General features: G+C 39.9%; 1 protein-coding gene across 1 annotated transcript in view; it reads left to right on the top strand.

Moving 5' to 3' along the window:
- Nucleotides 1-21537: 21537 nt before the first annotated feature.
- rxfp2b (relaxin family peptide receptor 2b) overlaps nucleotides 21538-26264 on the top strand; it is a 94228-nt gene continuing 89501 nt past the window's right edge. The window contains exon 1 of the mRNA XM_063052898.1: nucleotides 21538-21631. Coding sequence (XP_062908968.1) covers nucleotides 21541-21631 — 91 coding nt within the window. The 5' untranslated portion in view covers nucleotides 21538-21540. The remainder of the gene's footprint in view (nucleotides 21632-26264) is intronic.

Raw genomic sequence — 26264 nt, forward strand, 5'->3', positions numbered from 1 at the left:
GTCGAACCTTTGAACCTATGTTTGATTTTGAGAAAAGGTGGGGTTCATTTGCTTGTTATTATCATTTGAGTTAATTGATAAATTTCCTCCATGATCTAATTGTAAATTTTTGGTACATATTTTTTTCTTGCTGGCGGTTCGATGTTTGTCTTTAGAAGCTTTTTGTATGATGCATGGCTCCGGGGTTGAACACCTAATGGGTTTTTTTCCCTCACTTTTTCTTGCTTAGTAGGGTTTTTTTCTTTTTTTTATCACCAAAATTTTTTCAATCTTTAAAATAATGTTTTCTCCCTTGAGACATTGTAAGTGTTGCCTACTTCGATGTACTCATGTTAATTTTGGATAATAATAATAAAAAGATTTGAAAAGAAAAAAAAAGAAAGAAAGAAGAAGTATTCATTGAGGATCTCGCTCACTTCCACCGCCTCCAGGCACATCTTCCCACCTTTATCTCGAATCGGTCCTATTGGTCCTATATTCAAAGGACAACTATGGGATTCATCGGTGTCCCAGACTGAACCATAACCAGTGACAAAATTAATCAACAATTCATTCATTTTGTTTAGCTTTGTGGAAATTTTACATGGATAAAATGAGTTGTCCCTTCACAATAATTCTCTTTATGTGGAACACCTTCTAGGAGATTAAATAAGCTATCACTCAAACTAAGATTTATTTAAAATCCTACCTGAGAAGACAGGCCAGTTTGGTGGGAAAGTGCTCCCTTACTCTGTCCCCTATCCTAACTCCAATTCCAAAAATCTTCATTAAGAACTACATAAGAAACAAAAGAAGAGATCATCGTTGCCTCCCTGAGATGGGTTGGAGGCCAGAAAGTAAACAAGGTCCAAAATATTTTAAGTTTGGGCATTTTCTATTTGTCTTCAGCAAATTGCTAAATAAGAACACTGGTACAATTGTGGAGGAATGTGTGAGAAGTAGGGGAGGAAATGAAGACATATTGGGCAATTCTCACATTAAACCAGCATTATAGGCTACTCAGTTCATCCTACACCCAAACAAATATATAAACACACAACATGTCCACTTATTGGAGACACAAGAGACTGTGGATGCTACAGTATGAAACAACACACAAAAAGCTGGATAGACTCTGCAGGTCAGGTAGCATCTGGACAGGTTGACATTTTGGGTCCAGACCAGATGAAGGGTCTCGACCTGAAACAACAATATCATCTCCATAGATGCTGCCTGACTTATTGAGTTCCTCCTGCCTTTTTGTGGATGCCCATTTATTGGCCAATCAATAAATCATATTAAAGGGTGACAACAGAGACCATACAACTTTTCATTTAGGGGAGTTCTTTCTTAGTGAGAGATTCACAGATGTAGTAACTTAGATCACAGTGTCATCTTCAAAAAGGACAAAATCTGTGGAGAGAGTAATGGAGATTATAGAACATAGAACAGTACAGTATAGGAACAGGCCCTTTGGCTCATGACGTTGTGCCAAACTAATTCAGCAAATGAAGCCTAATTAACTAATCCCTCTTGGCTGCACATGATCCACATACCTCCATACTCTACACATTCATGTGCCTATCCAAGACCCTCTTAAATGCCTCTGTCAAATGTTCCTTCAGAACCTATGTTGCCACTCAGGTGTGCGCGTACATATCTTTTGCTACTAGCGTACTAAGGAATTTAAACTGTTCACAAAGGGTTGTCACCCTTTACCTCACTGGCATGTTATTGCATGATCGTACATAGTCATATTTCCTTTTCTGGTTTCTCATGCGGTCGGTGTTGACAACATGGAGTTTGCGATGATTTATCTGCTGATTTTAGAACTAGCTTATTTATACTGTTTTTGTTGAAAAAATTATTCAGTGCACAGCACAAATATTTTGCACACATTGTTCATTACAAATTAGAGGAAACATGATTCAGAACCATTCCAGACACCTACCACTCTTTCTGTAAACAATGTAACCCACACATCTCCTTTGAACTATCCCCCTCTTACATTAAATGCATATTCTCTACTATTACACATTTCAATGCTGGAAAAAGACATCAGCTGTCTATCTATATCTTTCATAATTTTATACAACAGTCGGGTCTCCTCTCAGCCTCCATTGCTCCAGAGAAAACAACTCTTTTTTGGTCTAACCTCTCGTTATAGTACACGCCCTTAATCCAGGTACAATCCTGGTAAACCTCTTCTGCACCCTCTCCAAAGCTTTCACATTCTTCTGGAAACAGAGCAAACAGAAAGCATGCATTACTCCGACTGTGATTTGCCCAGAATCTTACAAAGCAGCAACATAATTTCCTGACTTTCGAATGATGCGCTGACTAAAAAAGGCAAGTATGCATATGTTTTCTTTACCACTCTATCAACCTGCGTGGTTACACTTAAGGAGCTATAGATGGGCCCTGAGATCCCTCAATACATCGATGTTGTTAAAGGTCATGGCATTAACTGTTTACTTTCCTTTTATACTTGATCTTTCAAAGCACAGCACATCACAATTGCTCAGATAAAATTCCATCTGCATTTCTCCACCCATATCTGTAACAAGTCTATATTCCACTGCATCCTTTGGCAATCTTCTACACTAACCACAGTGCCCACCAATCTTTGTGTCACCACAAATAGGAGAGTTCCCAGTATGGATTGCTCAGAACACCTTTAATCACGGACACCCAGACAGAATAAGATACATCAACTACTACCTTCTACAGGCAAGCCAATACAGAATCTGAATGGCGAAGTCACCAGGGATGAAAAATCATGAACTGAAGATGTTAAACTCAAGAGATGCTGCAGAGGCTGGAAATCCAGAGTAACGCACAGAAATTGCTGAAGGAACTCAGCAGGTCAGGCAGCATATATGGAGAGAAATAAAGAGTCAATGTTTCAGGCCGCGACCCTTCATCAGGACTGAAAATGTTAGCACTGTTTCTCCTTCTAGAATGTCTGCATCAATTAATGACTATTTTCAGCATTGCTTTCAGATTGAAGCATCTGCCGAGTTTTACTTTGGGAAAGAAGATAACTTTTATTTCTGCTAGGTCATCTGGTACATTCTCAGCTATTTTATCCTCAGTGATATAAATCATTTATATCCATTGTTGACATTATATCTTCAGTTTATTTTTCTTTGTAATTCCATTTATTTTCAGTTTATTCATTTCTCTCGACTTGTGCTTACAGATCAAGTGAAAGGTTTGAGCCAAGAACAGAAGTCTGTTCTTCCATTTATCAAAGTCACCGCTGAGCTATAGCCTGACTCCGTACATCTGACCACAGAAACAAATGGGACATGTAACCTGGAGCAAAAAAAATGCATGTGGAAGAATTCAATAGAGCCGGTTGCACCTCTGAAGGGAAATGGACAAAACCTAACCTTATGAAGAGCTTTGACCTATAACATCGACGGTACAATTCACTCCATGGATGCTCCCTGAGTTCCACCCCCAGACCATTTTCCCTCTGTATATTTGACTACGCCCACAGACCTCAAGATGCAAAGATAAGAAAATTCCTGAATTTCATATCATTCCCAAAAATCCTGGGTCAAAGTTTACACTGGGCTGCTGGTCATAGATTTCCTAAGCAGTTCCCTTTAACATCTTGGACATTATGGTCAAATCTTACAAAAATGCCAGGGAATACATCCTAGATTTTGTTAATGAATTTTTTTTAAAAAAAAGCTGAAGTTGCTGGAATTTGAAATAAAAATAGAAGATGCCGGAACTTGTAGCTGGTCAGATGAGACAAATATCTAATTACTCCACATATGCCTGGATGGAAAAATATTTAACCTTTCACCTAGTCTGTTATTATTTCTTTGTAATTTTATGCCACCATTTACCATACTGAGTCTGGTCCAGATGATATCTTTTAACCTCCTGTCAGCATCACAATAAAAATGGCCTCTGTCGGCCCAGCTGAAATTGACTACAATGTCAAAGTTAAAGTCAAAGTCGAGTTCATTGTCATATGCAGAAGCAATGTTTCCACAGGTGCAACAAAAATCTTTACTTGCAGCCGCATCACATACGCATGGTATTATATAAACAGAATTTTAGTGCAAAGTAATCAAAGTGTTCCTAACTAAACTGTTGAGATTAGCGCTTTTCTGGTTGGTTCAAGAACTCAGTTGCTGAATGGAGGTAGGTGTTGTTGAATCTGGTGGGGTGGAACTTCAGGGTTTTTTTGATCTTGCCCACCAGTAGATGTGAAAAGATGGCATGGTCCAATTGGTCCTACAGCAATAGGGCTAGGTCTTTGGTGAATTTGAAGATGGCATTGGATCTGTGACAAATGATGAAGCACATTTTTCCCTTCACTTAGAGGTGGGTCTGGAATACATTTTTAGCTTTCCATCAGATGAAGACTAACACTCGGAATGCTTGCGAAGCCCCCAGGTTTCCTTGGCTGCGTAAATCTAGGGAAGACAACCTCTGGCCCCACCAAACTCGTGAGACTGAGGCTTTCTCCCACCCCAAACCCCGGTTTGTGTGGATGCTGTGCAATTTGCTACCCTGTTACAAATTTGTACCACGAAATAACAGACAGACAGCATACAATTAAAAGATTATATTTTTTATGAATCTTAATTTGACTAAAAGGTTAGTAGAGAAAAGAAAAAGGCCCATTTTAATGAAACAGTCAAATGTGCACAAGTTGGAGCTCACAGTTTCCCCATTATCACCAATCCTCAATCAGTCTTACCCCTGGCTTCGTCAAATCACGGTCCCACTCTGGGTGAAATCCTACGACTTCTTCTCTTCTGCAGCTTCCCTCTTCATCTCCTCTCAAACAAAAGCCCCAAGTCCAACCTTAGTGTCCGTCACCAGAGAAACCTCTCCTAAATTTGACCATCCTAAGAAGAGAGGAAACTACCAGAAGATGTTGGAGTCGATTATTAAGGATGAGGTCTCAGGGTACTTGGAGGCACATGATAAAATAGGTTGTAATCAGCATGATTTCCTCAAGGGAAAATCTTGCCTGACAAATCTGTTGGAATTCTTTGAAGAAATAACAAGCAGGATAGACAAAGGAGAAATAGTTGATTTTGTGTCCTTGGATTTTCAGAAGGCCTTTGACAAGGTGCCACACATGAGGCTACCTAACAAGCTACGAGCTCATTATATTACAGGAAAGATTCTAGCATAGATAGGCCTGAGGCTGATAGGCAGGAGGCAAAAAGTGACAATAAAGGGAACCTTTTCTGTTTGGCTGCCGGTGACTAGTGGTGTTCCACATGGGTCTGTGTTGAGACCAATTCTTTTAAAGTACTAAATCAATGATTTGGATGATGGAATTGATGGCTTTGTTGCAAAGTTTGCAGACGATATGAAGATAGGTGGAGGGGCAGGTAGTTTTGAGGAAGCAGAGAGGCTACAGAAGAACTTAGACAGATTAGGAGAATGGACAAAGAAATGGCAAATGTAATACAGTGTCAGGAAATGTATGCACTTTGGTAAAATAAATGAAAGGGTTGATTATTTTCTAAATGGAGAGAAAATACAAAGGAACTGAGGTGCAAAGGGACTTAGGGGTCCTTGCGCAGGATTCCCTAAAGGTTAATTTGCAGGTTGAGTCTGTGGTGAGGAAGGCAAATGCAATGTTAGCATTCACTTCAAAAGGATTAGAATATAAAAGCAAGGATGTCATGTTGAGACTTTTATAAAGCACTGGTAAGGCATCTGGAGTATTGTGAGCAGTTTTGGGCCCCTTATCTTAGAAAGGACCTATTGAAACTGGAGAAGTTCAAAGGAAGTTCATGAAAATGATTCCAAGATTGAATCGCTTGTTATATGAAGAACATTTGATGGCTCTGGGCCTGTCTTTACTGGAATTCGGAAGAATGAGGGGTGACCTCATTGAAACCAAATAAATGGTGAAAGGCCTTGAAAGAGTGAATGTGGAGGAGATGTTTCCCGTGGTGGAAGAGTTTCAGACCAGAGGGCACGGACTCAGAATAGAGGGGTGTTGTTTTAGAACCAAGATAAGGAGGAATTTCTTTAGCCAGAGAGTAGTGAATCTGTGGAGTTTTTTGCCACAGGCAGTTGTGGAGGTCAAATCTTTACACATATTTAGGTCAGAGGTTGATAGATTCTTGATTGGTCAGGGGATGAAGGGATACGGGGAGAAGTCAGGAAATTGGGGTTGAGAGGAAGAATAGATCGGCAATGCTGAAATGGCAAAGAGAGCTGATGGGCCAAATGGCCTAATTCTACTCCTATATCTTATGGTCTTGTGGTTATGGCAACTCTCTGTCTAGCTGAAGTCACCTAACTGAACAAACTAAGAAGCATAAACGAAAGGGCAAAAGTTACCAGAAAACTCCCCCAACAGGCATGCATGGGATAATTGACTTTGGATTGTTTATGTGTCATATCCATTATGCACTTAGCAGAGGTTTTATTCACTGAACTACAAATTAAGAAGGAAGTTGCTTTGACGTACTATTGCTGCAACTGTGCACCCACTCTTTCACGCCATTATTTAAACCGACGAAAGAAAGGAAACCTCCAATATTAGCCTCCCATTTTACTGAATTCTTTGGCCTTTCAGAGGTTTGATTGTCATGGAGGATGTGCTCTTCAGCCTTCATAAGTCAAACGATTCTGTGAAGCTCCATTTTCATTTCCTGTAACAAAGCACATTATGTATTACAGACCACATCATGGGAGTCTGGGTCATTTGAACCATGCCAGCATACTGAGATTGCCAATATGAACAAGAGGAGGAGAAGGAGTATAATGTGGAGAAATGCAAATTATCCACTTTGACGGTAAAAATGGAAGTAGCATTGACTTTTTTAAATCAGGGCCAAAAAATGTCAGTACACAGAAAGGACTCAATATCCTTGCACAGACTCAGCAAACATTAAAAGTATGGACAACCAGTATCTCTGACCACAATGAAACATTAGTCTTCTTTGCATAATAATTAGAATGCAAAAGTAACTATCATTAAATAGGAACTTTCTGGTGTATCCATAGTACCATCCAGTCTTCTTAACAAAGGACAAGTATACTTCTCATGGAGACATAAGATGGACTTACTTTTAGAATTGGGTGAGGCATAGGGGATTTGTGAGATACTGAGCAGTCTATGTAAATATTCACCAAGAAAGAGGAATACTATCATGAAATTGAACAATATTCATAAACAGACCAGTGAGCTATATTCTGAGCAGATATAAAACTTATTGAACATTCTCAGATTAAGCATTAGTTTTAATGAAAAAATGTTCCTATAATTAAAGGGATGTTTCTTTGAAACTTCTAATCAGTAAAGGTTGTGAATAACCTGTAGCATTTCTTTAGTACATAGATGAATGGATTTTACTCTGTGTGTGTGTGTGTGTGTACGTAAACACAAATTCAAGATCAGGGAAAGGAGCTGAAAGGAGCTTGGTCCAAAGACCAAGCTATTTGTAAAACCAACAAAATGTTAAAACTTGTATAAATGGCAAATAAGGCCACTGACAATAATTAATTAATTAAAGTGTTCGAAGCTTGCTCAGTTCTACAAGGTCAGTAAAAGGAATTTGGATCAATGTACACATTAACAAACGGCTGCAAGAAATTGGCAACATCAAGCCATCCATTCAATTGCCGAGATGGCTAAATAACTGATGTTAACTGAGAGCAAACTTTCTCAGTTCCTAACCTTTCAAGATTGATTACTTTTTACTCTTTCTTATTTTGATCTCACTCTGTCAATTTTTAGAATACAGTATGTGACATTTTACATTTGTACATCTAAGCCTCATGTATATGCATTGAGAAAGGGAACTGTAAGGTCTTTCTCAAAGTCCTGGTGACTGACTAATCTGAAAAATTATTAGACACGCAGTGCACATGGCCTCATAACACAAACTTCAGATAAAATTAAAAGGTAGCAGTGAATGAATTCTTATAATATGCTTTAACAATAATTATAATTATTATAATTCTTATACCGGAGCCCAAGAAGACTGTTGTGATGTGCCTCAATGACGATCACCCAGTAGCACTTACATCCACAGTGATGAAGTATTTTGAGAGGCTGGTGATGAAGCATCAACTCCTGACTGAGAAACGACTTACTGTTAATTTTCCCATCAGAGCAACAGGTGTGTGTATGTGTCTGGGGATGGGAGGGAGGAAGATGCTTGTTTTGCTGTTGTTGTTTTGTTGCTTTTGGTCTGCTGAACATTGTGGGCATGCAATGTTGGTGCTGGAATGCGTACCAACTCTTGTGGACTTCCCCCAGCAAATCCATAGATTATGTTGGTTGTTCACACGAATGACACATTTCACTGTATGTTTTGATGTACATGTGATAAGTAAATAAATCTGAATCTGAATTGAAATAGACTTTGCTTCCCAATTGCATACATCACATTCTTCATTGAAATCTAATATGGTTGAACCAGACACAGGTCTTGAAAGATGATTCATCAACATGAAGCAAGGAATCCCAGCATGACTGGATTCCACTGGTGGATTTTCCTGTAGCTGAAGTCCAGTGGAGAAACAAGCTAAAAGTTCTCCAAATCAGCAATTCCAACAGTTCTGCATCTGATAGTGGCTGTGAGGAAGTCTGGTAGTTTTTGCTGTTTAAATGGCTAGAAGACAATGGTTCTATTTAGAAACATAGAAAACCTACAGCACAATACAGGCCCTTCGGCCCACAAAGCTGTGCCAAACATGTCCTTACCTTAGAACTACCTGGGCTTTACCCATAGCCCTCTATTTTTCTAAGCTCTATGTAGCCATCCAGGAGTCTCTTAAAAGACCCTATCGTATCCGCCTCCACCACCGTTGCCAGCAGCTCATTCCACACACTCACCACTCTCTGTGTAAAAAAAAAACTTACCCCTGATATCTTTTCTGTACCTACTCCCCAACACCTTAAAACTGTGCCCTCTTGTCCTAGCCATTTCAGCACTGGGAAAAAGCCTCTGACCATCCACACAATCAATGCCTCTCATCATCTTATACACCTTTGCCACCACATACAATAACCAACAAGACTGAGTCCCAACGCAACATATGAAGTCATATCAAGATTCAATTCTAGGCAGAACCATGATGAAAAGAAATAAATCATAAAGGTCAACTGAAATTTAAGATTAAATGTTGAGATCTCGCCTGCTTGATCCTGAGGGGGTTTTGGTATTGTAGAGTTCCAATATTGATTTCAAACTAAATCTGAGTCACAACTGTTTCGTACTTGGCTATTGGGGATTTTGATCAGAAGGTCTGGCATGAAAGACAAATGAAGCATGATGCAAAAGCTTTGTTAAAGCAACTGATAGTCTGGGAAGTAGATCAAGTTTGGATATTTCTGAGGTATACTGGAATATGAAATTAACTAACATAAACTGTCTAAAGCTAAATGTCCTTTGTGCAAAGTCATCTCTCAATGGCAGTTCTAAGGGGTTGAGGATGACTTGTTTCCATTCGAATGAATGTATTTGTGATTCTCAGTGCTATCATGAATGATCAATTTCCCCACATTCATCCATCATGGAACAAGAATTTAGGGAATCAGGGAGACCTTTTTTGTCAGGAGGGTTTGAGAATATTCTAGAACCATTTCCTCTGCTCTCAGGGAAATCCCTTGCAGAGATGTCAGGATTGGACATCTATTTCATGGATCACATGGCAGTTATGTGAGTGATTTGGTCTGCCAATTGAAGCTGTCTTAGTGTAATTAGGGCCCCAGTGTTGTGTACGTTGGTTTGGGAGAGACCATTGATGTTGGTTCACTTCTCCGGCCGGTGAATATGAAGAACTTTATGTAGGCAACATTGATGGTTTCTCTCCAGAGTTTTCAGGTACCTGGAATGTGTACTCCCTGCCTCAGTACAACAACCTGCATCATTGCTAATAAGAGGACATCACCTTCAAGCACACCCCCACCCTCACAAAGTGATAAAAATATGCTGGCAGCCAAAAAGCGAGTAATTACAGGCCAGTTAACCTAACATCTATTATTGGAAAAATGTTAAAATTATTAAGAGGTAATAGAACAACTTTTGGAAGGTCATAATCAGTTCAAGCAGGCTCATGGGGAATTCATATCTGATAAATGTATTGGTTCTCACGCAAGTATTAGCTGAGGCAGAGAGAGGGAAGCAAATAAATGTAATAGTATATTTAGATTTTCAAAAGGCTTTCATGACGTCATGCAAAAAGTTATTTGGCAACATAAGAGATCACAGTGTTGGACATAGTATAACAGTATGCTTAGAGGTTTGCTAATTGGCAGGAAGCAACAAGTATAGTTAAAAGAGTAATTCTCAGACTGTCAACTAAACAAGATCAACAGCATGCCACAGGGGTTGTTGTATGTTAGTGAATGATTTAGAGCAGAAGTTTCCAAACCAGGTGATATCACACCTCCCAACCCCCCAGAGGCTGTGGCAGTTTCTAGGGGGCAATAAAGATAAAGGGGGCAGTACAGGAGGTGTTAGATAGCAAGGGAGGCAGCTGAAGGATTACAGGTTTAATTTAAGAAATTAATTACTTATTATAAGCATTTGATCCTCAACACCTCATCTCTGTTCTCTTAGACTACTCCTGAAGGACGTTACAGTTGTTGAAAAGCAATGTGACACTTCACAAGAAATCTGGGCTGAAGAAATTTCCGGGCCTTATTGTCATTCATTACTGTAATATAGTGTTAGCTAGTACGATTTCCATACTCTAATCACTCAGTGATGCAATTCCTGTGAATTAGGGTATGGCTTTCAATGGGGTCTTCCACAGCCTTGTCATAGTGTTTGAAGGCTTGCCTGCCTCAGAGAGCTATGTTGGCTAGAGTCAGGGCCTTGTCAGGGCTCTTCGTAGGGCCACCCATGTCTAACAGGTCAAAGGGTAGAGGCCAGACTAAGAATGGTCCACTGGTCCTCCAGGTTCAGGGGTTCATCTCAGATCTAACAGCCCTGACTGGTCAAAGGACAACGGATAGAAAAACAGAAATGAAGAAACCATCTCTACAGACAGAGGAGGAGGGCCTTCATTGCTGCCCTAAACGCCAGTGATGTAAGAGACAGTTAGTAAGTAAGTAGGTACTCTGTGGGGTAAAGTTCAGAACCTGCCCTTTTGAATGGTCTTGACAACATTTCTCTTACCCATGGCACAACCAAGATAATGCTGTTCTACCTTATGTACCTTCAGGCAGGTTTTGTCTCAGCTATGTTGATGTTATAACTTTCTCCTTTATTGTTTACAGAGCTTCAGGTTGGACAAACAACAGGCAATTGACTATGGTCATTAATCCATAACGAAAATGGCAGAAGCAGATCAAACAAAAAGAGTGTAGACTGTATGGTGTAGAGTATCTGAAATTTGGATTTATACCTGCACCAAACAACCAACAGCAGCAAAGATGTCTGTTGTGTGAAAAAGTTTTCTTTTTCATATGAGGCAATGAAACCTCCTTGAATATTTGAAAAAGAATACACTCTGATAAAGCAAACAAGTACTTGGCTTATTTTTAGTCACTTCATGAAAACTTTCAGTTGTTATTTGCAAAGGGACTAGAAACATATATGAAGAGGGAATCAATATTTCAGGTTGCTGAGCAACTTTTCAAAGAGAAGGACATTCCACTCATCAACACTCTTGCTTGTGCAACAGATGGGGCACCATCAATGACAGGACATCACCATGGGGTTATTACATTCTTGTAAAAAGCTGTACCTAACATATTGACCAATCACTGTGTAATTCAGACATTATTTTATTGCAAAAAAAAACTGTGATCAGCTGCACAAGTCATGAAATACTGTTATCACAGAGGTAAATAAAGTCAAGTCCCATGCTTTCAATTCTCAACTATTTTGAGAGCTTTGCCTCAAGAATGATGAACAGTTTGAACACTTTTGTACGCAGAATTCAGATATCACTCAAAAGGAAATTGCCTAAGATGCTTTCATGCGTTTTTGAAACTGTGATAGAATCTTTGAAGACTTGAATGCTTCATTCAGTAATCAACTTAAGAATACTAGGCATGACATTGCTTATTTGTCAGAATTATTCACAAAGTTGAATTGGATCAAACTTCAATTGCAAGGAAATAATGCGAATCTTTTTAAAGTCAAATCAGTTGTCTCCACATTTCTTTCCAAGTTAACCTATATAAATGCTGCTTTGGCCATCTCAACCTTTTCTGATTTCCAAGACTCTCTGAGTTATGAATGCCTCCAAGATCTCTTCAGCTACTTCTTTCAGAATCCTGGGGTCTAGTCCATCTGATCCAGGTGATTTATGTACAAACGTACCTTCAGACTTTTCATCTTCCCAAGCACCTTCTCCTTAGTAATAGCAGAAAAAACTTACTTTTGCTCCCAGAGACTCTTGAATTTCTAGCATACTGCTGGAGTCTCCCACAGTGAAAACTGACACAAAATACTTAATGAGCTCATCTGCCATTTCGGGAAAATTGAAAATGTCACCCCACTTCTTTAAGAAGGGAGGGACGCAGAAGAAAGAAAATTATAGACCAGTTAGCCTTACTTCAGTGGTTGGGAAGATGTTGGAGTTCATTATTAAGGATGAGGATTCAGGATACTTGGAAGCAGATGATGAAATGGGCCAAAGTCAGCATAGTGTACTGAAGGGGAAATCTTGCCTGACAAACTTGTTGAAATTCTTTGAGGGAATAACAAGCAGCATAGACAAAGGAGAGTCAGTGGATGGTGTTTACTTGGATTTTCAGAAGGCCTTTGAAAAGATGCTGCACATGAATCTGCTTAACAAGTTAAGAGCCCATGGTATTACAGGACAGATAGTAGCATGGATAGAGGATTGGCTGACAGGCAGGGGGCAAAGAGTGGGAATAAAGAGGGCCTATTCTGGTTGGCTGCCGGTGACTGGTGGTGTTCCACAGGGGATGGTGTTGGAATCTCTTTTTTCACATTATATGTCAATGATTTGGATGATGGAATTGATGGCTTTGTGGCCAAATTTGCAATTTGTTGAGGGGCAGGTGGTGTTGAGGAAGCAGCGAGTCTGCAGAAGGACTTGGACAGAGTGGGAGAAAGACCAAAGAAGTGGCAGATGGAATATAGTGTAGGGAAGTGTATGGTCATCTACTTTGGTAGAAGGAACAAAGGTGACGACTATTTTCTAAATGGGGAGAAAATTCAAAAATCAGAGGTACAAAGGGAGCCCTTGTGCAGGATTCCCTAAAGGGTAGTGAATCTGTGGAATTCATTGTCACGGATTGCTGTGGAGACCAAGTCACTGAGTATATTTAAAGTAGAGATTGATAGGTTCTTGATTAGTTAGGGCTTCAAAGGCTACGGGGAGAAAGCAGGAGAATGGGGTTCAGTGGGATAATAATTCCTTGATGGAGTGGAGGAGCAGACTCGATAGACTGAATAGCCTAATTCTGCATCTATTTCTTACAGTCTTACAGTCCAGCATGCAAGTACCATTACAAAGATTAATTTTCATAATAAATATACTTTTAACTTTCAACTTTGAAATTTGCTTTCAAAACAGGAATACCTTCTCAACTTCTCTGTTTAACTTCGGATCTCTTCATCTATTTCTTTTTATTTTCTGATAATATTTGATTTTCTTCATCAGTGAATTTGATAATGATTTAATATTTTAGTGACGTTCATCGTGTACGTAGTTGATCAATGCTGAATGTTTAAATGCATGGCTATATTTGTACCTGTATGAATACTGCGGCCCATTTTCTCTGCCTTTGTTGCTGACCTGTTGATTGTGTTCTCAGTGTGTTATAGGAGGACAGTGACATTTATGTGGTCAGATCATCCAGCTAAATAAGGACTCTGTGCTGAGACATCTGTTGTACTTTGCATTATTGTAAATCGATGAGCTTCAGCAAGGGCAACAATAAACATTCCTGCCGTGTTCCATATTACACATACCAGGAGAATTTCACTGTGTGCTATATGACTCTGTCTTTTACATGAGAGCCTTTGACTCCATTCCACATCAAACTCTCAGCTCCGATGCCGGGTTTCAACCCGAAACTTCAACAATTCCTTAAATCCCACAAATGCTGCTTGACCTGCTGAGTTCTTCCAGCAGATTGTTGGTCACTCCAGATTCCAGCATCTGCGGCCTCTTGTACCTCAAGTTCAACAGGCCACAGGCTAATGGAGAGAAAGGAAAAACAAGGCTTTGGAGCTGATAGTATCTTTGCTGCAGTTCTAAAAATTGTCAGAGAAGAACTTAAGTAATCTGATTGCAGTCTGTCTTCTCTCCCACAAGAAAGGTCATCACCAGGCTTTTAAACAACTACTTCCTCCCAGAGACTAAAGAGCTGCTCCCTAAATCACAGTGTAGATTTTATCCATCTAAAGCAGGGGTTTTTTATGTCATGGACCCCTTTTCAGTCTGGTGAAGCCTAGGGACCTCTTCTCAAAGTAAATATTTAAATATGTAAAATATAATGAATAGGATTGCAAAAAAATCTATATTTAAAAACAGTTATCAAAATAGTTTAAAAACTAACATGTGATATAGTAATATATTTACTTCTTCATTAAGTAACAAGACCATAGATTTAAAATATAGGCAAGTTAAAATTAAATCCTACTTTTTAAAGACTCACCAGTGTGAAGGCTGTTGTTGCTTAGCTTGAATAAGAACATTAAACTGTGGGGTGGTCTTTGACAGAATAACACCCACGTCATGTTGGTCATTTAATCAATTTCGATTTTTTGCTTTAATGTGTTGAAAATCCTGATTCACGAAAATATGTTGTTGCAAATTGAATGAAAGCTTCCTTAGCTCACTTTACAAGACCAGGATAGGCTTCTCTCAAGGAACAGCAGAGTTCTCCAAGGCTTTTTGCCTACATTCATAATTGAAGGAAATGCTAAATTTCTTTCAAGGATAGTGAAAATAAAGATGTAAATTTCTTCCCAAGTTTACAGACCCGTTGGAGACTATCCATGGACCCCAGGTTAAGAACCTCTGATCTAAAGACATAATGGGCATGGTCTCTATTATCTGTTAACTCCTAGAAAAATGCAGGAAGCAACTCCAACCTTTGTACATGCCCTTGTTGGCAGTTATTGTAAGGAATCCTTACTTTAATGTTTCAACCTTTCTGAAATAAATGCCCGCATTTCATTAGCTTTCCAGTTTACCTGCTGAACTTGCATGCTGGTGAATGTTCAAAGTTCAAACTTCAAAGTAAACTTATCATCCAAGTACATATATGTCACCTTATACTACACAAGATTCATTTTCTTTTGGGCATACTCAATAAAGCTATAATAGAATAATAACCATCATAGAATCAATGAAAGACTGCACCAATTCAAGCATTCAACCAGTGTGCAAAGGCAACAAACTGAATTACTACAAGAAGAAAGAAATAATAATAATAATAATAATAATAATAATAATAATAATAATAAAAAACAAGCGATAAATATCAAGAACATGAAATGGAGAGACTTGAAAGTGAGTCCATGTATGGGAGTCCATTGGTTGTGGGAACATTTTATATGATGGGGCAAGTGAAGTTATCCCCTTTAGTCTAAGAGCCTGTTGGTTGAGGGATGATAACTGTTCCTGAAACTGGTGGTGTGAATCCCAAGGCTCCTGGCAGCAGGAAGGAGAGAGCATGTCCTGGGTGGTGGGTGCCCCTGATGATGGATGCTGCTTTCCTGTGACAACATTTTGTGCGGATGTGCTCAGTGGGGGCGAGGACTTTACCCATGATGAACTGGCCTATATCCATTACTTTTAGTAGGATTTTCCAGTCAAGAGAATTGGTGCTTCCAAACCAGGCTGTGATGCAGCCAGTCAATGTACTGTCCACCACACATCTATAGAAGTTTGTCAAAGTTTTAAATGTCGTGTCAAATTTTTGCAAATTCCTAAGGTGGTAGAGGCGCTGCTGTGCTTTCTTCGTAATTGTACTTATGTGCTGGGCCCAGGACAGGTCCTCTGAAATAATAACACTGAGGAATTTAAAGTTGTTGACCTCTCCATGTCTGATCTGCTGATAAGGTCTGGCCCATGGACCTCTGGTTTCCTCCTCCTGAAGTCAATAATCAGCTCCTTGGTCTTGCTGACATTGAGTTGTTCTGGCACCACTCAGTCAGATTTTCAGTCTCTGTCCTATATGCTGATTCATCACCACGTTTGATGCGACCAATGACAGTGGTGTATATAAGCTATTTTACATATTTATATCTATTGTGTTTCCTTATTATTATTGTCTGTGTTTGTTTTTGTGCTGCATCAGATCCAGAAAAAAAATTTTCTCCTTTACACATGTATACTGGAAATGGCATTAAACAATTTTGAATCTCGAATCTAACTCCCTGTGTTCATGTACAAGAAACCTTAAAAACCCATTTTGCTGCAGTTTTACAGTTCTGCAGAATTTTACCATTTAAATAGGGATCTGTTTCATCATTCTAACTTCCAAAGTGATCAGTTCAGATTCCACAAGATCTAGTTCATTTGCTATTTTTTGTGGTTGTTAGACCTATCAATATCTCTGTGTATTCTGCTTGTATCCTCTACACAGCTTCTCTTCCACTTTCCTTGTATGTTAGCTGCCAATTTAGCTATAGTACGTGTATTTGCATTCTCTAAATCAGTGGTCCTAAACTTTTTTGGGTTACTGCCCGTTTGGCTCCCAGACCACATACCCAGCATCCCCCTATCCAACCATTACATAAACAACTCTAAATAATTTTGCTTTATGATGTACAGTGAAAGAAAATAGGAACGGCAAATTCAAAGCAGTGATGAATAATAGCAAAAAAATTCATATCTATTTAAAGCTACAAATAAAATTCTTTATTTAATTACAGTAAAAACAATTTTAGAGCATACATTAGTAGTACAACTATTCACTACTTCATTGCTTTTTCACCTTTCAGTGAGATGGCACAGTGGTATCATCTTCTCAACATCAGGCTGAATGTTACTCAGAAGGAGTCTCAGATCCCCACATTCAGTAATTTGCAGTCTGTTTCATTGCTTTGAAAGAAATTCGGCAACAGCACTGAAACTGCACTCCACTCAGTATGATGTTGGAATGGCAATAAAGAATACCTTGACCTTTTTCTGCAGTGGAGGATAGCATTCAGAAATTTCTTTCTGCAACCAAAAGTCCTCATATAATTTTTTGAAACTCGGCTGCTGGTCAAAGTCATTTTGTAGCGAGATCAGTTCTTCCTCCATCCTTCCTGTTAATTCCTCATTACCAGTGTTCAAGAATGGATTTATTACCCAATCCGGAATTTGGATCAAGTGAAGATCATGAAATCTCTCTGACATGTCTTTTTCCAGCTCACCCAGTACAGTATACTTGAAGATCACCATCTGTATTCTTTCTTTTTCTTCCAACTCAGAAACTCCGGCTATTCCTATTTTACCATCATTCCTGCTAGTGTCTCCTTTCAATCAACTTCGGTCAGCTTTCTCTCATACCTCAGTAATTCCTTTTATTCCACTGTAATACTGATTTGACTTTATTTTCTCCCTCTCAAACTGCAGGGTGAATTCTATAACATTATGATCACTGTTTCCTAAAGGTTCCTTTACCTTAAGCTGGTTCATTATACAACACCCAGTCCAGAATTTCCTTTCCCCTAGTGGCTTCAACCACACACTGCTCTAAAAAGCCATCTCTTAGGCATTCTACAAATTCTATCTTGGGGTGCAGCACCAACCTGATTTTCCCAGTCTAACTGCTTATTGAAATCTCCCATGACTATTGTAACATTGCCCTTTTTACATGCCTTTTCTATCTCCCATTGTAATTTATATCCTACATCCTGGCTGCTGTTCTGAGGCCAGTACATAACTCCCATACATGGACTCACTTTCAAGGACTGTTCATCTCATATTGTTGACATTTATTGCTTATTGGTTTGTTTATTTATTTTTCTTTTGTATTTACATAGTTTGTTGTCTTTTACACATTGGTTGTTTTTATTGTCCTGTTAGGAGCAGTCTTTCATTGATTCTATTGTGTTTCTTGGATTTATTGAGTATGCCAGCAAGAAAATGAATCGCAGGGTTGTATATGGTGACATATATGTATGTACTTCGATAACAAATTTACCTTGAACTTTGAATGTGATCAGGGCCTTTTTACCCTTGCCGTTTCTTAACTCTACAGGGATTCTACATCTTCTGATCCTATGTCACCTTTTTCTCAGGACTTGATTTCATTTTTTACCGAAGGAGTTACTCCACCCCCCTCTGCCTGCCTGCCTGTCCTTTCGATACAACTTGTGTCGTTGAATGTTAAGCTCCCAACTATGATCTTCCTTCATCCACAACTCAGTGATATCCACAATGTCCTGCCTGCCAATCTCTAACTGTGCTACACAATCATCTACCTTATTCCTTATATTGCATGTGTTCAAATATAACACCTTCAGTCCTGTATTCATCACCTTTTTTGATTTTGGCCCCCTGTTGCACTATAACTCATCTCATTGACTGCAATTTTGCCCTATCATCTGCCTGTCTTGCCTTACAGTTTCACTACACACTGCATCTGCCCAATCCTCAACCCTATCACTCTGGCTCCCAAACCCCTGCCAAATTAGTTTAAAACCACTGCAACAGCTCTATCAAACTCTCCTGCAAGGATATTACTCCTGCCCACATTTGGATGTAACGTCTCCTTTTTGTCCATGTCATACTTTCCCTGGAAGAGATCTCCCTCCGATATGTTGATTCTTCACCACCTTTGATTCAGCCAACAATAGTAGTGTCATCAGCAAACTTAAGTATGGTATTGGAGCTGTGCCTAGCATCACAGTCAAAAGTATAAACTGAGTAGAGGAGGGGCTAAGCACACAGCTTTGTGGTGCACCTGTACTAATGGTGATTGTGGAGGAGATATTTTTGCCAATCTGAACTGACTGGGTTCTGTGAGTGTGGAAATTGAGGATCCAGTTGCACAAGGAGGTCTTGAAACTTGTTGATTTGTTTTGAGGGGACAATAGTGTTGAATGCTGAGCTGAATGGTGCATTTATATAGGGCTATTCATAATTCCACGATATCCCAATGTAGCACAGTAGTGTAGCAGTTAGCACAATCGCTTTACAGTGCCAGTGATCACCGAACAGTTCAATTTCCACTGCCATCTGTAAGGAGTTTGTGTATTCTCCACATGATGCTTGAGTTTCCTCCGGGTGCTCTGGTTTCCTCCCACATTCCAAAGATGTACAGGTTAGGGTTATTAAGATGTGGGCAGGCTATGTTTTCACCAGAAGCATGATGACACTTGCAGGTTGACCCCAGTATATTTGCTGATTTGATTTGAAACAAGACATTGCATTGTATTTTTTGATATTTTGATGTACATGTAACAAATAAAGCTAATCTTTAAGATCATGAATTACTTTGGAATGTAATATAGGGAACACAAAAGATACAAAGGCATTGCAAAACCCCATTGACAGCATGTAACGATGACTAGAATTTTATTTTTTTAGTGGCCTTAATTGAAGGAAAATGCAAACCAGGATATTGGGGGCACTGCCTGCTCTTAAAAGTAATTATTCAGGATCCTTCACATCTGTCTGAGGAAGTGGGCAGGCTCTCATTTTAATGTGTGATCCAAAAAAATTTGCCCAACAATGCACACTACCTCGGTGCCATCTCAGAGCAAGAGTCTGGAACTTTGTGCTCTAATTTCCAGAATTGGCATTGAACCTGCAAGCTTCTGATTGAGATATTGAAGCAAGAATGAAAGAAACTAAGAGGTGGCTAAAAATGTGCAGGGGCAATGCACAGAGTTCTAACCAAAAAGAAAAAAAAAAGGTTTGTATTGACCACATCCTCAGAAAATCTCAAAATGTCATCGGAAGGTTATTAAAAAGCTTTGAAGGGGAAAAGGCCAGGCAGTCCAAAACAGAATTTGAGATAGAATCGACAGTAGGACCAGTTCAATATGAAAATAAATTGTTTAATGGAGAAATACAGCTAAGGTCAGTATCCCACAAGATGTAATAACATTGGCAAGTAATTATATTTATATTGGAATTTTGGAAAGTTTTTTTTAAAGAGTGAGCAAAATAGCATCGGTAACAAAATGGTCCAGTGTAATTACAGAGCTCAGAGTTGTGGGACAGAAGGTGAGGATATTTCTGAACGATAGTTCAGTGGTTCAGTCCTCAGCATATATAGCAGAGCTGCAATGAATGAAGGGACTGAATATTTCCCTGTATTATTAGTGACGAACAATACCAGAGTTAAAGAGCTGACTTTGCAAGTGAGAACACAAGGCACGGGATTGAATTAGGGCACTTGGCCCATCGTCTTCTCAGAACCACTCTGTTGTTCAAGTTTACGAACGCCTTGCCTTTGCTGGTCCCTTGGTATTCGGGATGACTTGCTTCCACTCAAGTTCTTTGAGTTTTGGTGTGTCCTCAGAGGTATTGGACTTGGACTCTACCATAAATTGGAAGCAGATTCCTGACCAGATGGACTGCTGTGACGTTCTTGAGGTACCTCACTCCTTCCACTCTTTAATGGGGCTTTCAGTGATCTTGATGTACTTCTCCAAAGCCACTTCTCCACTTTGAGCTTTCATTGGCCCATCGCCTTTATTTTTCCTCTTAAAACTTTTCCTCCATCCCCTTGTAATGTCACACTGTGATAGAGCTGGGAAACAATGTGCCGATTTCAGGAGTCCGCTCATAGGTATGCGGCAGGTTTATGAAAGGAACAACTTGCGCCGTGTATCATTTTGGAGTTCTGAGAAGGAATCGTTATACAGTCGCTAAATCTTGCCGTGATATAGCTTCTTCACTAAATTAAAGCAACTTGCCTCATCTCAAGTCTACCTTGCAAGACACAGGAGAAAGTCACTCGGGGACACGTATCACTCTGCACAAAAAGGCTTATTACAGAATCCTCGTTCACTATCACCTGGAATTTTCTGCAGCAAATTAGAGTGACTGGTGTGAATACATACTCGCGACTCAAAATTTAATCCGACATTTCATATTTGGGTTTTAAAAAATGATGCGTATCACAATGATGATATAATATTGAGTCGTGTGTAGACGCGCGCCATTTCAAAAACAAAGTGTTTAAATGCACATTGCGGACTAATAATTGAGACTCCACACAAATCGGTACATTCTACGACTCTTCAATCAATTGCTCGGTAACCGCTTTGGAGACTTCAGCGTTTCCCGTGTTTGAATTTGCTGCAGTTGTTACGTCGCAGGTTTATGAGCATCAACTGCAACTACTAGCGCCGATCAGCATAAGTTTTCCCCAGTCTCCAAGTACCGGACAGCCTTTGTGTTTGGTGCCAGAGATTAAATGGTCACTCCCTGTCCCCCTCGCCCCATTTCACAACGAGCGTATACCCCAACTATTTCTGACCTCCAAGCAGTTCACAATGGGTAGTTCTTTTTGCAGCTGGTTAGGTCACCTGGATCGTTTATAGTAAAATATATTATATATAGCTCCTTATTACGCTGCACCTCACTTCTGCCGACTCCGGAGCAAGCGCCTGCGCAGAGTCGTGCTCCCGCTTCATTAGCACAACCGGGAGATGTGAAGTGGAGAGTATGCGAAGCCCACCGAGTCTCTCCCCGCTCTTGGCTCATGCCCGCACCGCGATGATACTGCCATGCCTGTTAGTACTCGGGAAACTAAACGGTGAGACTTTCCCGCGTTTTGCGGTTGATTTACATTACTGATGTGTCTGTTGCTCCTGCGTATTAATTTTTAAATAACTGGCAAGCAGGACCATTTTGTTCAAATATATTAGAAATGGCCCATTGTGAAAGCCGCAGTAGTAGTATGGTATGATAGACTTTTTAAAAAAATCTAAGATGGCTAAGCCACGTAGAAAACGCGCTTTGTCCTTTGCAAAAGGCTGTAGTGACGAGACCTGGGGTTTGGTTGGAAGGAACACCAGCGGCAGTATTGGGCCAACATTGGTTATGGATGACATGCTATCCGATCGGAATTAGTTATGGAGCAGACAACACATCTGATAAGGATAGATTATGGTGAGGATCGATTCGCACGAACTGTAGCGTCGATCTAAGATGTGGGCAAGGGTGGGTTTAAATGATAGACATCGATGTGTGATGTGGTGCTTAATTTTGAAAATTGAAGTGTTGCTTATTAGCCAAACGATAAGATTCAAGTACATTTATTTTCTGGAGTAAATATTTATATAAACCCAAATCAGTCAACTTTTTTTTATTTTCCCAAATTTAAGTTTCACCGTGGCGTTCTCCCACCTCCCCAGTTCAACAGTGTCAATCGAGATTGCTAAAGATTAATGACTTTTAATTGACCTTTTCATCAACCGTAGCTAACTGAATGAAAGTGATAACCTTAAACGAAAAGTTCCCCGAAGGGGGGCAGGGATGTCACAATCGTTGACTTTTCCTTGATCCTTATTTAAAACATGCCATTCAATCATTTGCTCTGATTGACGCGCAGTAGAGGAAACAACCGAACTGCCTTGATTCGATTGTGCTTTGCATTCGACAGAAAACAATAAATGCAGGTTTGCTTCGGTGAAGATTTTCTTTAAAACATTTAGTCTAATGTGGTTCACTTAATGTCCGAAGGTATCTTATTCTTTAATTTGAATGTTAAATATTGTTGGACGGCTGGCCACAGAAAAGCGACATTTCGTGACCGTTGTTCAGTTAATTTGAAAAACGATCTTTGTTATCTTGTAATTACTTTCTACATTTGTTGATCTGGAAAAGCGAGTTGATTGCTGAAAGGCGCGTTGCATATTTTGATTTAATCCAAACTGGACATTCCGCTCCCATGACTCCCTGCAACGGATACCTGTCTTTTCTTGTACCTAAAAATCCTGTCATCAATCATTCGACTCTCTCCCCGTCTTTTCGTTCTCGCCTCCTCTTTCAAAAATGCTTCTTGTTTATCATTAGGCTTGTCTAACAATTTGGTGGAATATTTTGAACCTGGCAACGTGACGCGCTCCATGTGTCTCCGGCGACTGGTGATGGCAGCTTTTGTTGCTTAATATAACTTAAAGTCAGGGCTACTGACTTATGCGCAACATTCTGCCACTTGAATATATTGTATCTGTCCTCCCAGAAGTTCAAAAGGAAGTGCATTTTATTTTCATATTAACCTCAGTGTTAATATAAAAATTGCCCAATCTGCCGATCCTGCCTGGTTTTCCTAGCTCTATTGATTCTTATTTTGTTAACTCTAACCTTGACCTCCGAACCTACAATTGTTAGGTGTCCTAACCACGATTTGACTTTCATATTAGTGTTTGCTTTACAGTGTCTAGGATGGAGTTACGTTGGCCCCGTAATCAATTAACAGACCTCGGTTGTACTATGTTGCGACAAAGCTGCAATGAGCTTGTGCCTGGACGTGCGATCCAAAGTTTGCTCCACTTCAGTCCTGCTTCCGACGTTACATTTCCACCTTCGGTACGAACTAAAAATAGGACATTAAAATCAACAGGATACGCGATGCAGGCATTTTTAACTGTGACTATGCAATGTTGACTTTACATTCTTGGCTGACGTTCCTCGATGTCCGGTAAAAATTAGGTGCTTTGTTGCCTTTCAAACCAGGTTAGCTCCTTCCCGGCCTGCCCTGCCGCCAGCGCTCTATCGAAAAACGCTCCTTTGACCATCGTTCCTGTTGTAGTAAACGAGTAAAAAGATGTAAAGCAGAAATGGAAAATTTGGAGTTATGCTGAAGTTTTGCTGAAGAAAAAAGTCCGGCCGCCGATGTCGGTGATGGTAAATGTGAGGGTAATGGAGAGGGCGAATTTAGCGGAATGTTCGTTTATCTGACGGCTGAGGGGAGGAAAAGTTTCCTGGTAAAGAAAAGGTGGGGTCCTATCCTGATTTGAAAACCAGCATGCTTTTTAAAAATAAAATCAAAGTATTTAACTGAGAGGTGGTGAATTCGGGCAAGTGATGGAGGTTGGGAGTCGGTGCCATTCCGTGGCAGATAGCAGAGACCTGGATGACGCTCAAATTAATGGAGGGTGCAAAACCTGTGGGGGCTGGAGAGAGTATCAGAAGATGAAATTTTTAAAATGCAGATTCTGGAAATCTGAGATAAATGAAAGCTGTAAAACCTTAGAAACTCTCAGCAGACCAGGATGCATCAGTGAAGAGAAAAAGTTACTGTTTCAATGAAGGATTCCAGACCTATTTCCCTTAACACGGATGTTACCTAAGCGCTGTATGTTTGCAATGTGGGGACTAGAATAGGCAGGACATGAACTTGACCAGTAAAGCAGACTGGTGTTATGGTGTCATCTTTGCGATGGCGTTGGTCTCCAACTGGTTGCAAAGAGCATGGTTCGTTTTCCAGTTGTTGCCATGGAGAGGCATGCAGCCAGTTTCTAGCAGTCGGGGATAATGGCGGGAACTCAGCTCAGGATTTTGCTCTTTCCAGTGTTTCACTGGAAGAACTCTGTCAACACAGTTACCGGATGTCGACTTTGTATACAAGGAAAGGGGTAAGCAGAGGTGGCGATGGAAGAGTTTTGGCCTGTGAACTAGAGGACACTGCCAGTGATTTCAGACGATATTTTGGGGGGCAGTACATAGATGGGAAATAAAAGTGTCCAATTGTAACACTGGATAACATGTAGTATCATTGGTAACAGTGTGGGGAGTTGCAGCTGATTCTCTATTACAGGAAGGTATTAGACCAGCTAAAACTGGTACTACCCTGGTGAGGAGAACATGGGTTCTCAGGAGAAATATTTCAATAAAAGGTGAGGAATATAGAAACTTATCACAATCATATGGGATGCCATTAATGACCTGGCTACTGTGTCAGGACAGAAATTTTACTGGAGAAATTAAGAGATTAGCTTTATTTGTCACATGTGCAGTGAACTGTCTTTCAATAACCAACGCAGTCCAAATATGAGCTGGGGGCAGGCACAAGCATTAACATGCTTTTAGGATAAACCACTGGCTAGCCACTAAACTACTGTGCATGGGAAACTTCAATACTTTCAGAAGAAAAGGTGTTTAGAAATAAGGCAGTTTTTTACATAAAGCAGAGATCACAAAGCAGGGAATCATTGCTACCCTCTGGCATAGGACCCAGGAAGCAGAGTGGCAAGAATAGAGTCTTGAAATAAGCAGGTGAAGGAAGGATAGACAGTACTGAGAAAGGGAGACAGTGAAGGAAACTAGTGAAAGTTAGGATGAAGGATGTAATCTTTACAGCCTTAATGTTTTTAAGATCTTCTGATGTAACATGCTTAGCTTAGAATCTTTTATCCCTAATGCACTGATATTGATATATCAGATAATATGCTACGCTTCCATTGTAGATGGAAGGTTTTTCAAACATGTTCATCCTAATGTTTTTTTAAAGAAAAATAGATGTTTAGTCCTACTGGGTGGCAGGGTGGAGATATGTCCCTACCAAAGGAGGTGTAAGGTGCTCTTTCCATCTGCTAGTCTGCTGTTCACCCTTGGGCAAAGTGTAGCACCTGCTTAGCACCCCCCCCCCCAATTCCATATCATGTGAAGCCACGGGGGCAGGCGGTGGATGGTCGTATGAGCAGCTGGTGTATATCACAGCGCCTGGTTATGCGACCGCTGACAACTGGGAGACAGTCTCTGAAGAGTATTGAGAATGGCTGGGGTCACCCATCCTGTAAAGATACTGCCCAGAAGAAGGCAATGGCAAACTATTTCTGTGAAAAAATTGTTAAGAATAATCATGGTTATGAGACCATAATCACCTACATCAAATAGCATGGCACATAATGACAAGATCAGATTGCAAGTGCTGGAAAACCATAGAACTGTCGGAATAAAGGCAAGGAAGGTTGGAGAAGGCATATGCTGGGCACATCAAATTGGCCATTTTCTGTGATATAAAACACAATATGATTTTCTGTGAAGCATCAATATAATTCTAAGTAGTACATTGAAATTCAGTCATTATCTAGAAAAGGAAAAGATTATTTTAAAATCAAAGCACCTGGGGAAACTCCACAGGGGAGAAACACACAAACTCTGCACTGACAGCAGTCCAGGTCAGGTTTGAACCCAGGTGTCACAAGCTGAGAGACAGCATCACTACCTGCTGCAGCATCATGCTGCCCGTTATTAAACAGCAATTAAGTGATTTAAGCAAAACAGTAGATGACTAAATTGTTCACATTAAAAATTCATAAAATGCTTTAAAATAGTTAAATAGATTTAAAAGTTAAAGTAAGATTCTTGTCATCTAAAATGCTGTTTCTGCTCCTGTCCTAACTTTATAGGAAGTTAGCATTTAGATTCACCAGCAAACC

This window comes from Mobula hypostoma, chromosome 7 (genome assembly GCF_963921235.1).
Source record: "Mobula hypostoma chromosome 7, sMobHyp1.1, whole genome shotgun sequence".
NCBI classification, from domain to species: Eukaryota; Metazoa; Chordata; class Chondrichthyes; order Myliobatiformes; family Myliobatidae; genus Mobula; species Mobula hypostoma.